The 16,582-nt window shown below is 35.6% G+C and overlaps 1 protein-coding gene across 1 annotated transcript in view; it reads left to right on the top strand.

Moving 5' to 3' along the window:
* The window catches only part of ALX1 (ALX homeobox 1), a 44,462-nt gene extending 38,637 nt beyond the window's left edge, over nucleotides 1-5,825 (top strand). Inside the window, exon 5 of the mRNA XM_027718305.2 lies at nucleotides 4,793-5,825. Coding sequence (XP_027574106.1) covers nucleotides 4,793-5,113 — 321 coding nt within the window. The 3' untranslated portion in view covers nucleotides 5,114-5,825. The remainder of the gene's footprint in view (nucleotides 1-4,792) is intronic.
* Nucleotides 5,826-16,582: the final 10,757 nt, after the last annotated feature.

Raw genomic sequence — 16,582 nt, 5'->3', positions numbered from 1 at the left:
ACCAAGTAGCATTTTATGCACATATCTGAGAACAGTGTGCTGCAGCTCTCTCTTATGACCCAACACAGTACAGCTGATCTTCACGTGTTCAGTAGGTCCGAGAGCTCCTACAAAATTAAACCAAGAAATATTCTGTCTAGATGTAAATAAAAAAAGTACAATGAGAGTGGTAAAGCTTTGGAACAAATTGCCCATGGAAATTAATGAAAAACTGTAGCTGGAGCTACTCAAAACATGGTTGGATAGGTCTTGGGTAACCTTATCTAAATTCAAGGTTAGCTGTGAGCAAGGGTTTGGAATAATAATCCCAGAGGTTCTTTTCAGTTTAAATTCTTCTGAGAATATATAAACTTGGGAAGTACAAGCAAATCTCTACCCATATTTTGGATGTTCTTAAGAGGACCTCAGAAAAAAAAAGTGGAAGTGACACCAGATTAATTGTGCTGATGGACTAGGAACAACTAATAGCTGAATGAATTGTGAACTAGCAGTTTTGAGCAGTTTCAGAGCTATTGCATTTAATTTGTCTAAAGTGCCTCCTTGTGCTACCACAGGTTTGATGTTTTCTGACAGTGAAAGTATTGTTGTTTCATACAAGAAGAGGACTGACAAAAATTTAGCAAATCAGTCTGATAATCAAGTTTTATGTAATTACGTAAATTCTTAACTGTTAAGTTAGTGCTGCTCTTGTTTTCCTTGCAGTGCCCAGGAACACCATGAAAACAGAGAAAATGTGTAGTTTCTAATTACTTATTAGAGAAATTATAGTAACATAATTATAGTAACATAATTAACATACATAACATTTATTATGTAATATAATAATAACAATTATAATTTATTAATACCTAGAGACCTTAAAAGAAATAAGAATTTTGTTTCCCATGTGAAGACTAAAATATATGTCTACTCAACTAGAAGTAGTGTGCTCATATGTGTATGCTGGAAACAGAGTCCAGTCTGGATAGGTAGGTGACTGAAATAATGAGTGAAGAGATTTGTTGATGGGAGAACCTGAAAGTAAAACTCAGAAAATTTTGAGACTTGAGTTTATGTGATTTCTCCAGGCGCTGTGTAAAAAGGCTGAAGCTTAAGGAGCTTGAAAGTTTAACGGAAAAAAGCAATGACACTAAGTGGGATGACCAATTACCTCAGCTTATTTTCCTCTGAAGTGTCAAGCAGAAGGTCATGTGCTTAGGAAATGATATCATGGCTGTGTTAACAACCATAACTCTCCCTTATGTTCTTGTCAGAGCTATGAAATCCTATTTCTTTTTCTATCAGGAAGGGTGTGTGTGCACGTGTATGTGTGTATAAAACATACAGTAGGTAAATATATCGAAGGGCTCTGGTAATTTCATGGTAACCACAAGAGCAAAGCTCAAGTTGTTTGTGATGTTAAAAGAAACCAGAGATGTGCTGTATGTATAGCCTCATTCACAGTCTCTGAATTGCCTTTTATATAGTTCATGGATCACACAAGATTTTAAGAGGAAAAATATTTTCTTTAAATTTATGTACATAATGTCCCTTTTCCTTCTAACATACCAGAAGAAGATTTCATAATTTTAACTTATTGTGAAACACTACTGTATTTATTTTTAATACAGGAATACCTTCTGCACCTAAATTTCACTACAAGATATTTATGTTGTAATTCCTTGTTAAGAAATGAAAATCTAATATAAAAAGTGAAGTCACTCTACCAACTAAAATGAATAGAAAATTTATATGACTGAAACATTCTTTTGGAAAATATAATTGCCTCATGTAAAACTTTTCTAGCATCCTATGGTATTCCTGAAGTTAAGTTTACTAACTTGGATTCCTACCTCTAAGGAAGAAACCTAGGACAACCCTTTGATAGTTTTAGGAATTAATAGTTTGTTCACATATTTCCTTAACAAGACATTGGCATATTTTAGGATTTGCAACTGAATTCTGTTCTTGTTTATACCTGTGCAATCTCACTGAAGCTAGATTGAAAGAGATTTGTCTAGGAAAAAATATCAAGAAAATTAATGGTACTAAATTTAGTTTACTGTAAACCAAACTGCTAAATATGGAAGGAAAGAGTGTTTTTGTGATTCCTCCAGACCACATAGGTTATTGAGCACTTTCAAACTGAGTCTCTAAACCTTTTGAAGTCTTCCCATCATGACTGTATTAAAGGCAAATTTGTGCATGTTCCTATTTAAACAGATTTTTTGGGAAAATTTTTCCCATAATTATATCTGTGCAGTCTGGATGACTGCAGCATACAGCACAACATTTCTTAGAAAGAAATTTCAGATAAATGAGACTTTGTCACGTATGAGTTAACTTTGGAGATTATAAACTCCTTCAAAAATAGCTCCTGTATTAGACACTGCATAGATTAACTAGCCCCTCCCTGGGTAAATTTGTCTGATTATAAGTCAAAACTGTCTCAGGTAATTTAATTAAGGAGTAATAAGGCAGCTGATGATCATGCCAAGATACAGAGGGTTTCCCATGGGCTGATGTTTCAGAGTCTTCTGAATACTGATTAAGGGTAGAGGGAACTGGAAAGTTCTGAAACTCTCATTAGATTCTCTTTCCTCATGTAGATTTTAGGAGGCTGACAAGAAAGAGGAAAAATCCTCTATATCCTTCCCCAGACACTTTTCTCACTCCTTTACTTCTCAGCAGACCAGCTAAAATATACAGGAGCAGATGCCTGAGATGTACCTAACTAGCTATGTGTATGTGTGTGAGTGAAAAAGCAAGCTCCATTCACAAGCGTGTGTGGAATTGTGTGTATGACTGCAGAAATGAATGTCTGTGTAAACAAGTTGTTGAGCAGACCAGGAGTTTGGTGAGATGTGTTGCTACCATGACTTTTCCTGAGGCTTCTGCAAGAAACAAAAATGGTGCATTTACTGGTTCTTTTTTTGCTGTTGGAATTTCTAAGGAGCCCAAATTAGTTTGTCAGCTCCTGGTGACCTTGCTAATATAACTATTTAAAACTAACTTTTAAAATAAGACTATTTCATCCTTGCTATCTGCAATAGATCTCAGCTAGATGAGTTCAGCGAACCATAATTTATTACTTTAGTTTGTTGGTGGTTTGGTGAGTATGTGCTGTTGCAAAGTGATAGGACAAGGGGAAAAAAATCCAACTCATCAGCATTAGAAACATGTTTTCATTCTGTGTGTGTGTGTCTGTCATAATTCATTACTTCCCCTGACCTCTACTTTGGCAGAAAAAAATCAGTCAGCTAGAGAGATAACCTTCATATCTTAAAGTCAAAATTCCTTTTTCTATGAATTTGGAACATGAATGTAAAATTAAGTTTGAAGTGGGAATTCACTTTACAGTGCTAGCCGAAGATTAACTGCAATTACTTCAACACATAGCAGAGAACAACGACATGTGGGCTCAATCACAGTGCATCAATGATATACTGAACAGACAACAGATTTTTAGGACGAAGACAAATTTAGCAAAGTAAAACAAATAAAAGGATATAGTTACTGGCTGACAAGTTCTGTGCTGTGAATGAGGGCTAAAAATGTCTTGCATGATGTTATTTGTACATTAAAAAAAAAACAGCGTTCAGGAAAGAGATATAAGTTAAAGTGGAGAAGACATACAAAGCTGTATATTGTATAATGGTGTGCGCAAGTGAGAAATGACTGAGGGAGTTTGACTTTGTGAGAAATATCATATCCATGTAATACTCATAAAGAGATAGAGAGTAGAGAGTGTTAAAGAACAGAAGGCCAGCTGCTGAGTATGAAGTTTTATTAAATCAAAGTGAATAAGGCAGGAATAAAAAATTGCACAGTCTGAGATAATGACAAGAACTGACTTATACTAGGTCTTTAAAATCTTCCTATCTCTTTATCTAGTAACAAATAAGTGAAAACCACCTATCCATGAATAGCATCTATACATAGACGATTGAAGGCCTGAAACTCAGAATGAAGCTTTAAGTGACTGCCAAGTATAGAAAAGATTATACATCAAAGCTTGACTACATGGTTAATCCAAGCATTACTGGTAACCACAAAGTTTGTGTCCTAGTCTGTCATGCAACATTTTCCAGGGACGCACAGTGAAGCCTGTTAAGGCTGAGAGCGAAACAGAAATGCCCTCAAAGTATCATTTCACCTAAAAACCTAATGAAAAGAAATCTTATCTCAAAACTTTTGAATAACTCTTGAATGTAGAAAAGAAGCAAAACTCTTGAATGTATTATCAATCATTCCTGTGTTTTATGGTTTAATTTGTTTTAAAGTAATTATGCAAGGTTTCTCAATATTAAATTTTGCAAATACTTGTTGGGCTTTGTCGCTTGAGAAATCCAAAAGGGTTTGTTTGGTTCACCCTTTTCTACTCTTTCCTACCATTACAGTAAGAATTCTAATGAGGAGAAGTTTTTATGGTGAAAACAGCTATGATCTTTTACACTCTTTTGACACCTTTTCTCTGAAGTCTATTGTGTGCTTCCACTAAGTTTATTGACTGGATGGGCTGATGGCATCCTGAGGTTCAACAGTAAACATCACATATGGAGCCACGGAGCAAATGGATGACAGAGCAAGGAGTATGACTCATCAGCCCTTGCTCTTAAGTGAAGAATTTAGTATTTTGTCTCGTGATCACTTCAAGCTATTTTCTAACATGATTGTAGAGAATTGGTTAAGTACTTGTTTCTTGTTTTAGAGGACAACTAATAATGAATATGTGAAGTAAAGGAAATCAAACATTACAGAAAACAAAAGATGAACTACTTAAATTTAATTGTATTAATTTTATATGTTCCAGATTCAGAACAATCTGTGGGCAGGGAATGCGGCTAGCGGTTCTGTGGTTACTTCCTGCATGCTGCCACGAGATACGTCCTCCTGTATGACACCTTATTCCCATTCACCCCGGACAGATTCTGGCTACACAGGCTTTTCAAACCACCAGAATCAGTTCAGCCACGTGCCCCTCAATAATTTTTTCACTGACTCATTACTTTCTGGGGCAACCAATGGACATGCGTTTGAAACCAAACCAGAGTTTGAAAGGAGGTCCTCCAGCATTGCAGTTCTACGGATGAAAGCCAAAGAGCATGCAGCCAATATTTCCTGGGCCATGTAATATAGCAGTACCCTTTCTCAATTTCTTTTTTTTAATAGCAAACTAGAACCATTTTTATTTCCCATATTTAAAGGGAAAAAAAATAAGCTGCTGTGTGTGGAATGCTAGAAATCACAATATACACGATGTCTGCTTAAACAAATGCAATATAATATTTAACAATAAAACAAGAATAAACCAAATAGATTTACCATACATCAAGCTCAACAAGCCCTCTTTGTTTTGGTTTTTATATGTAGGTATGTTTTGTTGTACCAGTTGATGAAATATGATTATAGAACCTGCAAAAAAAGAATAAAACTACTAAGCAAATATGTCTACTCCATGGTTTTTAGCAGTCCTGTATACAAAATTCATGCTTTACAAATGAATACTTCATAAGGGAACAACTCTGTAAAGGATAATAAATTTATTATACTCAAACCATGATGTAAATCTCTAAGCACATCATGCAAAGAAGGAAATATATGACCGTTCATGTTGTAGGTGGAATTTGTAGACTGAGTTTTCTTAGCACTGCGCTGCTGCTCTAAGTCAGCTCTGCTGTTTTGCTAAATGCATGTTGAGCTTGTTAAACTTATGTCAATGAACAACTAATGTAATAAGAATAGAAAGTAATCCTTTATCTTATGGACCTGAGTGTATTCCTATTAAAGATAATGAGATTTTTTTTTTGTGTCAAATATACCAATAAAAGCAGGATCACAGAGGTTAGTAGAGTTTTGAAAGACATACATAGATTATCTAAGTCAACTAGTGTTTAAATTAAATTTTTAAGGTTACAGATAGAGTCATGAAACTTTGGTTACTAAAAGAGAGCATGAAATAGTATTGCTACACTTTCAACAGAATCCAGATTTGGGGAAAAAACCCACAACAGTGAAGTCTTACTTCCGGTGCAGTCTGTCTTACTGGGTTTTGCTAATGATAGTCGAACTGAAATGAAAGAACTCTAACAAGGCTTGCCAGTCTCAGTTTGTAACGGCTCTTAAGACATTATAAAAGAACATTTCATTTAGTTTTAGTAACCATTTGTGGGTACTTTGTTTATATGTTTTCCAGAGTATAAAACTGATTTGCTCCCTTTAAAGTATACAGGAAAAAATTTTTCTACCGCAGTGGAAGAAGGATTTGGCTCTCAGGTCCCAGGCTATCACAAAGGAATTAAAATGTCAGCAGACTTTCTGACATTTCTGGTGGAAAAAAAATAGAGGAGAAGAAAAATACTTTACATCTGGAGAATTGCTATCTGCTTTGATTTACTTCTCCTCCCTTTCCCCTTGTCACATTCCAAGCTCTTTCAGATGAGTGAAATGTCAACCTCTTTGAAAGCAACAGTCAGCCTCTCAGGTTCATAAAGGCAAGAAAATTAATTGAAATAAAGAAGGACTTGCATGGCTGTGATTAGAACAGGATACAACTCTCTAGGCACCCTCTGTTCCTTCTTGCTTTTCTCTCTGACCATTAGTTAGGAACAGAGGGTGGATGGAGGAAGAAGGGAAGATCCAGGAAGCACATTTCCTCACAGAAACTGCAGAACTACCAGTACTCACAAACAAAAAGGAACCCCCAAATATTCTCTGCTGCCACTTAGGGGGGCTAAACTTGAAACAAAAATTGGAGATGGATCCATTTGGCAGCCTATCAGAGGAATAAACAAACTTAACTTTGAAACCACGAGTTGAATTATTTTTTTTTACAGTAGATTCTTACACAGCTGAAAGGAAGGTTGTCCTATTTGCCACTAATAATAAACTCAAAGTTTAACATATACATGTACTCCAATTTGGGGTTTCTTGATTTGTTTCTCCTTTTAAAAATTAGCTTCGATTTTGGCCAGAGGAACTGAAAAAGAGTTTTCTGGCTAGAATTTATCTTTTCCCTTTTTTATGGTCTGTTTAGACAGCAGTAAAATGAGCCTTATAACTTAAAGCAGAAAAAAGAATTTTATTGGTAAAGGTAGAGACACTAGTTTTAGATAGATAATTGTGTCACATGCAGAAGGATGAAAGTGGTGAAAACACAGGGGATTTTTTAGCAGGTCTAACTCTTTCCGGTTGAAAAATATGTTTGGGTTTTTTTTATGTTTTATTTTATCCAGTTTCCACGTAATCATTTTTAAGGTATAGTATTTAAACATGCCGAAGTGATTTCCAGATAATTTTTAAGAGCACCATAAGTGGATAGAGAAGCAAAAGTTTAGCTGGAAAACTCCAAACCATTTTTGTTGTTGCCTCTTTCAATTTACTTATTTATTTTCATAGCAGAATTTGCTTTTGTTGTCTTCTGACAGTTTCCCCAAAATAATTTTTATGAAGTTTGTGTCAGGAGTAAAATCTAGCAATTCCTAGGCATTTATTGCATTGACAGATTACTTGGGGAGAATAAATATCCATTTTCAAAGTATTACAACATTTTTAGATGCTTGAAGCCTCCAAAATCAAAGGGGAAAATAAAAGACCATGTTATTTTCCTACTGATTTTAATTACGTGAAAGCGAAGCAATTCTAATAATTCTTCATCCTCAAATCCAGCAATGGAAATTATTTGTTACATGTTGCTAGCATAATTTTATGCATTAAATAAATGGGTATTCAACCCCTCATTAAACCTGAGGTGTGATAAGTTGCAGGCCTGCATTAAGCTTGTTATGCTCTTGCATCAGCCTTGTCTCAAAGAATGAATGATAGCCTGTTGGTTACAGCGTTTCATTTACCTAATGAAAAAGTATCTTCATGTTAGATGTCAAGTACTACAACAGGGTCACATTCTGCCACTTTTATTTAGTAGTGCTTTACTCCATGAGTAGATGCATTGATGGGAGTTAGGCTACTCACATAGGCCAAATTGTGAATCACTTGTAAATGTTTATTCACAATGCCTCCATTCATGCGAAAAAAAAAAGCTGCTCGGCATAACTTGAGTAATCAGTTCATAATCAGGCCCAACTTAAGGTACTATTCAGCTCTGGTAAGGATGGCAGAATCTGGGCCACATTGGCTTAAGTCCAGACTCAAATTTTTTAACCAAGATGAGTAGCTCCTTATTCCACAAATTGTGTACAAACATCCAACAGGGCTATTTGTAATGTTCTTTTTTCATAAGAAAATTCTAGAAAAGAGACATTTCAGTTTATGCGAATAATTTTAGCAAGTTTCTATTCAAGGTAAATGACTTTATTTTCCACTGGATTACCCTCCCAAATTTGATGGGTCTTATGCTCTTGTGCTTTGATTTTATCTACTTAAGGATTTCTTAGCATGACCAACAAATATTTTTACTGCTTCTTGAACATGTGGAAAATGCACTAAAAACAAATGGAGGTGATTTACATAGCCGTCCTGCCAAGTACTTTAACTAACATTTGAGATATGTGATCATCATGCTATGTTGAGAAGCAAATTTATAGAACTTTTTCGACAGAGTCCCTATCCTGTTAAGAGAAAGTGAAATATTGTTGTAATTATTGCTGTGAAGAATTGTCATGACCTAGCACTGTGACACTTTTACTCCTATGATTGATTCATCAACAATTTGAAAATCTTAAGCCTGTATTTGAACAAATTTTTGAACAAATACAAATTTATCTATGAAATGTAAGTTTATTTATATTATGATTTTTTACAGACTCACATAAGTGATGGAAGACACTGCATTTAAGAGCTAAAGACCCAGTTTCCTTATGATAAAGATGGTCAGAAAAGTTTGACAAAACCGATTTCTACCTACAGTTTAATCAGCAGTGTTACATACCACAGGAACATATCAATGAAAGCATCTTTTGTTGTTGAAAATAAGCTTAAATGAACTATATTTCTCATTTCACTTCTTTACTGTCATAACATTTTACACTGTGAAGTGTTGAAAAAATCCAGTTCAATATGTTAAAGGCACTTTATTTTGACTGTGAATTTTAGGATAAGGTCCCAAAGTATACAATTTAACAAACATAACCAATTTTGTGAGTTTAATAGTGAGATAGTTTAGCATGATAGAAGCAAATTATTTTGTTTGCAAAGAATAAAATATTACAGTTTTTTTCAAAACTACAAAAATTAATTTTTTTTTTGATAAATTTTTAAGCATCAAAGCTATTTAGAAATCAGAGTTAAATCAGGCTGATCAGAGTTAGAACCCGTTAAAAACATTATACCTCTTAGTTTCAAAATGTTTCCAGGGGAAGTTCTTTCTGTCACAAGGCACTGATTTTTTTCCCTGTTGTGGTTTAACCCCAGGCAACCACCAAATCCCACATAGTCGCTCAGTTACTCCCCCACCATTAGGTTTGGAGTGAGAATTGGAAGGGTAAAAGCCAGAAAACTCATGGGTTGAGATAAAGACAGTTTAATAGGGAAAGCAAAAGCCACACACACAAGCAGAGCAAAACAAGAATTAATTCGCTGCTTCCCATGGCAGGTAGGTGTTCAGTCACCTCCAGGAGAGCAGGGCCCCATCACACGTAGCAGTTACTTGGCAAGACAAAGGCCAGAACTCCAGACATCCTCTCTTCTTCCTTCTTTCCCCTGGTCTATATACTGAGCATGATGTCATATGGTCTGGAACATCCCTATGATCAGTTTGGGTCACCTGTCCCAGCTGTGTCTCTTACACACGTCCAATGCACCCCAAACTTCCTTGCCACCGTGGCAGTATGAAAAGCAGAAAAGGTTTGACTTTGTGTTAGTACTGCTCAGTAATAAGAAAAACATTTCTATTATCAACTCTATGTTCAGCACAAATCCAAAACCCAACCCCCTGTACTAGCCACTGTGAAGACAATTAACTCTACCCCAGCCAAAATCAGCATATTCCTCCAGCACTTTCATACCCAAATAACAAGTGGCTCACTCATTTCCAGAATAAAGTTTTCTTATTCTTCTGCAGTGATCTTTTTAGATTTGGCTGTCATCAGAATGATGAAGGAGTGTGCCGTAAATATGGGAGTATGATGACTGGGGACAGCAGAATAATTTTCTAAGAGGATAGTTAAGATGCAGTGCTGGAGTAAGAGAGAATCCTAAAACTAATGCAGCCCTCCCTTCCCTTTGTTGCCTAAATTCCCCCTGCCTAATTATTTAATATTAAAAATAATTTAAATAGGCTTGATCCTCCATGCTTCAAACTCCTGTGCGAATATTCCTATATGTTTACCAACCAGAGCTTATTTTAGTCTCACTGTCATTACAGTGGGGCAAAGTCTTCTACCAAAATCCAGTAGTTGCAAAATTTTTGGTACCGTGATTGCTCTGTGAATGAGCAATTTATTGATATGGAGAGGGATGAATAAGTTGCTTAAAGCCTTTTTTTTTTTTTTTTTTGTTGAAAACTAAAACTTTAGTTTGCTTGGTTTTGGTTAAATCCAATCTGATTATAATTAAAAAGATTGATTGTAGGTGGGATAAAATCCTAGTTAACACTTTCATAATATTTTTGCCCATCTGAGAAGAAAAGGGTACAGTTAACATGAAAGATATGTTAAATAGCATCCTCAAAAACAGAAGTGTCTGAATCTTTGTAAGGCTCTATTTACTCAGGTGTATCTATTCAAATAAATTTTTTAATCATAAAAAATGGAAAACAGTTGAGAACTTTAACAGAAAATTATGGTACAGAACATGCTAATTGCATTTTTCTTTCAAAGTAATATTAGGGGAACAACTGAGCTTCTAATGTACTAAGAATGATTTTTCTCATTACTTGTTATAAACATTTTAATGTATAATGAAATGCATATTTATATATGGAAAAATCTATCAGTTGTCGTTTGAACACATAGGGTAAATAAAAGACTAAATGATTTTGGAGCCCGTTTAGAAAAAGGTCTGGAATAGAGATCAGAGTTACTGAATATTATTTAGCAAATGCTTAAGTAGTATATACAATGAGAAAAGGGGAAAATACACTCATTGGCTCAGAGTTTATTGAATATTTAGAGCCAGAATACTCAGAGTTGGCAAGAAGGAATGAAGTTTTCTTAACTCTACTCAAAAATCTCCTTATGATCAAATCCTAATTGAAGTTAATGGGAATCTTGCCAGTGACCTCACTTGGGAGCAGAATATGATCACTAATAAACACATAATAGATTTACTATCCTAAGTCAAATTGTCCTGGAACAACATTACTTAGTTTATATGAATGTTTTGTTCTGAGGTAGCCCATTTACCTATTTTTAAAACACTGAAATTTATTAAATCAACAATTTACATCTATTTTACTAGAACAGTTTCCATATTTGTGCCTGATTTTTTAAAACATTTTTATTTTTAGGAAGACCTATTCTAAGGAGGAGTGTTAGTTTTGGTGTGAAAACAGTTCTATGCATATGCTACATTTCTAGTCAAGAGCAGAGCATTAACCCTTGTATAAACTAATTGGACTAATTCTCTTATGGAATTTAGGCAAATAATGTAACTAAGATAAACAGAGTCACTTACATGTCCACATTTATCTACACTTTCTATTTATACTGCTAAATGCTTAAAACAACATTGGCCCATAAATTTGCCTTTTTGTTCTCATTCTTTTGGCAGTGTTTCCTACATGCTGCACTTTTAAGAGTGCAGTTTGGTCTCCTCTCAAATAAATAAGAGCTGTGGAAGGAAAAAACTGCAGCTACAAAGTAGTTCTAACCCATTAAATGCAGATGGCTCACAGGGGGTTTAATCATAATAGAGAGAACACACATCATGCTGAAATATAGAGCTGTTTTCTATCACTTGTTACCATTTGAATGTCTGTCCCAGGAAAGTGAATTCAATATATCTTCCTGGCCATCAGTTGCCCTCTGAATACTCCTTCTCTCTCTGATGTAGCTAGATTTCCCTTTAGAACATACAGAGATGAATGAGCTCTTACCACACGTAGAAGTGAAAGAAAACATTTCTTTCTGCACCAGAACAGATGAGATTCATCATTAAGAGAATGGATTTGACCTTGTCAAGTGGACCAAAGCAATTTATAAACAAACTCTTAGAGGGGAGGCTACTTTTGGCTGAGTACTATATTAGCAGTGTTTTACTTATGCCCGCTGCTACCTTACAATAACTTCACAAACAGGCTGACTTCCTGAAATATAGAGTGCTGAGAGATATCACAGATGTACCTACAAACACTGGGATAGCAGAGGTTACTTCCCTCCCTAGCGGCTCTCTGGAAATCTGTACACCCATCTTGCTTTCTCGTTCTTGCAAAAGTTGCTGATCACTACCCAAATTAAATCTCCATTTCAAGTTTAGCATATCTATCAAATATGTATCATCTGTATTTATACTTCAATTTGCCATTATTATAGTTTTTTGTGTAATCACTACCCATATGGATGATAGTGTCCAATATGAAATCGAATGGCATCTAACTATTAGAACACTAACAGAGTAACAAAAGCAATTCAGCATGTGTCTATTTTATTTCCAGTGTTGGAAAAAGAACATAAAGAGTCAATAGCTTATTACAAAGTTGTCTAGATCAGCTGATACTCCTACTTCTACCAATAACTTTTCTTCCTTTAACAGGATATTTAAACTGCAGGTAGGAATTTTAACTCTCCTTCTCCCAAGTCTGTGCATATACTTTTTAAGTGAGAGCAGGGTTTTAGTGGTAACAAAAGCACAATGGCTTACATCTTTTTTTTCTGTCCAATGATCATAAGAAAGGCAGAAAAATGAAGATATTCAGTGGCACAAAGATAACCTTGATGTGTGGGAAGAGAAGATCATGTGCCAGCCCAAGGGAATGGTTGCATGGTAAAGTGGAGAAAAGACTCACTAGATGAGTAAGCTAAGTTTTTACTGTGGACATACAGAATCACAGAATCACAGATCTATTGAGTTGGAAGGGACCCAAAAGGATCATTGAGTTCAAATCAGCCCTGCACAGGACCTTTTGCAACAGTCACACCATGGGCCTGAGACACTTCTTGAACTCTGTAAGGCTTGGTGCTGTGACCACTTCCCTGGGGAGCCTGTTCCAGTACCCAACCACCCTCTGGGTGAAGAACCTTTTACTAATATACAATCTAAATCTCCCCTGACACAACTTCAGGCCATTCCCTTGGTCCTGTCACTGGTCACCTCAGAGTAGGGCTCAGTGCTTTCCTCTCCTCTTCCCCTCATGAGGAAGCTGCAAGTGCAATGAGGTCTCTCCTCAGTCTCCTCTTCTCTAGGTTGAACAGACCAAGTGACCTCAGCCGCTCCTCATACGGCTTCCCCTCAAGGCCCTTCACCATCTTTGTTGCCTCCTTTGGACAGTCTCTAATGGATTAATATCTTTCTTATATTGTGGAGACCAGAACCTCCCCATCTGTTTCAATTTTAGTCGTACCAGCAGAACTGATAGTATTATAATCTCCTTTATGCCTCCAAAAAGAGAATCATGAAACATTTGCAGAAGGGAATTGACCAAAATATTCAGCTTTTTTAGATTCACTTTTCCTATGGTATCTACCCAAACAAAAGAGATGCAATTACTACTTCCCCAAAGTCTATAGTAATAAGAATGTATAAGTGATAATGTTTTATTGCATTTTTTGTTGATACTGTTTTAGAAATCGTAGTGTTGATGACTGTGAGAAGAAGCTTTTTCTTCTCATACTCAGAAATTTAACAGTCTATATGTGGAGTCCTTCATGTCATTAAATTTCCCAAAGCTTTCAAAAAGCATGGAGCCTCCATCATCTACATCATTTACGAGTCTTATGTGAACAGCCAAAAGCTAGATACATATTTTAGCTCAGGAAAAATCTATGCTGTCCAAGTCTTGCCTGATTCATCATAGAAACTCTTTAGTGTTCAAAAACCAAGAAAACAGTCTTGTTTTATTGCCAGTCTATGCTTATTGCCAGGAGATATCAATACTGACCCTCTTGAGGTCAGAACAATGAAAGGAATTTCCCAAGTCCTTAAAAGGCACTATATTACATATATTCATAGCTGCCTAGCAGATTTATGTCTTGTTCTTCATTAGGTCAAGTTCTCAAAGTCTTCTGCTATTAGATTCAGAAAAGACAAAAGGCCACTTGCTTTCTTCTTATAGCTATTCATTATTCGTGCACCTCTGTGTGCGTGTGTGTGCGTGCTAGGTGTTTCTGAGTCAAATACAGAGATGAGGGACCCAATTCTGATGTAATTTCCCTAGTTTTATAATCACTTACTCTGATTTACAGAGGTGTAAGCAAGGACCTTGGGCCCTGGACCCAGTATACTTCGAGTGAAAATACACAGTTTACAGAAAAAGGGAAAGATTGTAGCAAACATCCTGTGATTGAGTCCTACTGTATAACATTTATCTTCACTCACATTTTTTATAAGCATGCATCTGTTTACACTCTCTAAGAAGAAGATCAAAGTTCACAGAAAATTTTTATTAGCCTGGGAAGAAACTTGTCTCTTTTTAGAGGAAGAAAACATGGTTTATTATCTGCCTTAAATGAAACAAAACCAAATCTCTCCCTCTCACCACTTTTGCACCAGGCAGTAAGCGTCCAAGATGGGTGACACTTACTGAAAGGAATCCTGTAATGTCTTAACATTTCTCCAAAAGCATTAATCCATCCTGAAATCAACCCTCACAGTTTTGATCTGCCTGAAAATTCATTGGGATGTTTGCAGAGATTATATTTTGCTGTTAAATTTGGTCCTGTGGATTCATGGAGTAATCACATTTCTATTGTCCTTCAGCTTTATTGATTCTGCTGGAAACCACAGCCCAGGATAAAAAGGGCTATTTTCCATTTATTCTGCGTATTAGTATTCTGATGGGGGTCCTTAGGAAGTTGTCAGAGGCAAGAATTCTATAAACTGCAATAGCTTACTACAGAAGACATTTTATTTATTTTAATTTCTCCACCTCCATTCCTTTTTGGCATCCAATATACATAAAGTGTGTTTGCTACAGTTTGATTTTAGAGCTCTTTGTTTTTATATAAAATAGTCCTGTTACATTCCTGTAGCATGTCAAAGCAAAATCAAGCCTGTTTTAACTCTTCAGGGCTTTAAACATCTCTGCTTTCCTGTTGTTAACATGCAAGCTGGCTGTCAACTATTGTCTCTGCTTCATCAATGTTAGCGAAGTTGTTGCATGGCAACTTAAATGCTCCTTTTACATAGTCCTGATAGAGTATTAGAGCATTTAATGATTTGTCTAACCCAAAAATGAGTTCTTTAAATTGTCTTCCTTGGTTTTGTAGGATGTTATGGATTTGTACAAAAAATTCTAATGTCATTCATTTGCCCAAATGTCAAAGCAGAAACTGTCCATAATTTTATGCAGCAAAAAAACCTTTGTAAAGTAATTGTCGTAGGTCAACAGTTTCCTCACTTTTAGTTCTCATCTGAACAAAACTTCCATATTTGCTTCCCGTTTGATATCTTCCATCTATTCAACCACCTGATTGTCGTAAACTAGTCTTCTTTAGTATTATACTGATTCTATTTTCTTTCTAAGCTGCATCCCTCTTTTCAACCTAGCACCTTTTTCTGCTTGCAGGCCTGATGTAGTTTTCATGTACTGGCCAACATATTTTTCCACTTAAGTGTGTGCATAACATGTTCTTACTGATGCTGTCTTGTATGTGATTCATACTAAAAGACTTCTATTCAGTGTTTACTACAGAAGTGCTGTCAGCATCTAGCTTTTACTAGCACAAAAGTCTGGTTGCAAATATATTGGTAGTGGAAAAATCATGGTAGCAACAAACTAATCACGGGTTATATATTTCTCCCTGTGAATCCTGGAGAAGAAGCAATTGAGATCTGTCGACCTTGTTAGTTCTTTATCAGCTGCCCTTCTGCAAAGTTCAGGGGGCATGAGGAAACAACACTTGAATCCTTAATCACTGCAGAAGTATCTCATGAGGACATCTTTTACATGCAGCTTTCTCTTTGACTGACCAACACATGAAAAACAAGTTTATATACTGAATATGATGGAAAGGAAAGAACTATATAAAATATATGCTGTCGGACGACTATTTTTTTTAAAAATATGTTACTCATATAGAACAGATTGATTTTGCATTTGTCACAGAACACAATAAATTTTCTGCTAAACAGTCATAATATGTAATTTTACTTTTTTTTGAATTTTAAGTAAAGTTCCCTGCCATAACATTTCTCCTGACTTACACTATAGATATATGAATCTATATTCATATTTTATTCTCCCACCTTTCTAAATAAATAATAAAAATAATGTTTTCTAATGTAGAATTAGAAACCATTCTCCCTTTACTCGACCTATTTTTATTCCTTCTTCCCTGAGAATTTGCCCCATGAGCTTTACTTAGCCTAGACCATAGGAGGTGAGAAGTGGCTTTCCAGTCCCAGCACAGGACTTAATCTGAAGCAGAAGAACCTTTCTTTAATACTGAAGTCATCATTAGGAGACATGAGAGAAGTACCATTTAGCTCAAGGCCATCAATGGGAACTCTGCTACACGAAGTATAACAAGATAAGACTCCAGCTTTGTTC

This window comes from Pipra filicauda, unplaced genomic scaffold (assembly GCF_003945595.2).
Source record: "Pipra filicauda isolate LSUMZ 115617 unplaced genomic scaffold, ASM394559v2 scaffold54_size4384275_pilon, whole genome shotgun sequence".
In the NCBI taxonomy this organism is placed as follows: domain Eukaryota; kingdom Metazoa; phylum Chordata; class Aves; order Passeriformes; family Pipridae; genus Pipra; species Pipra filicauda.
The sequence above is the reverse complement of the archived record's forward strand: the minus strand, read 5'-3'. Positions and strand labels throughout refer to the sequence as shown.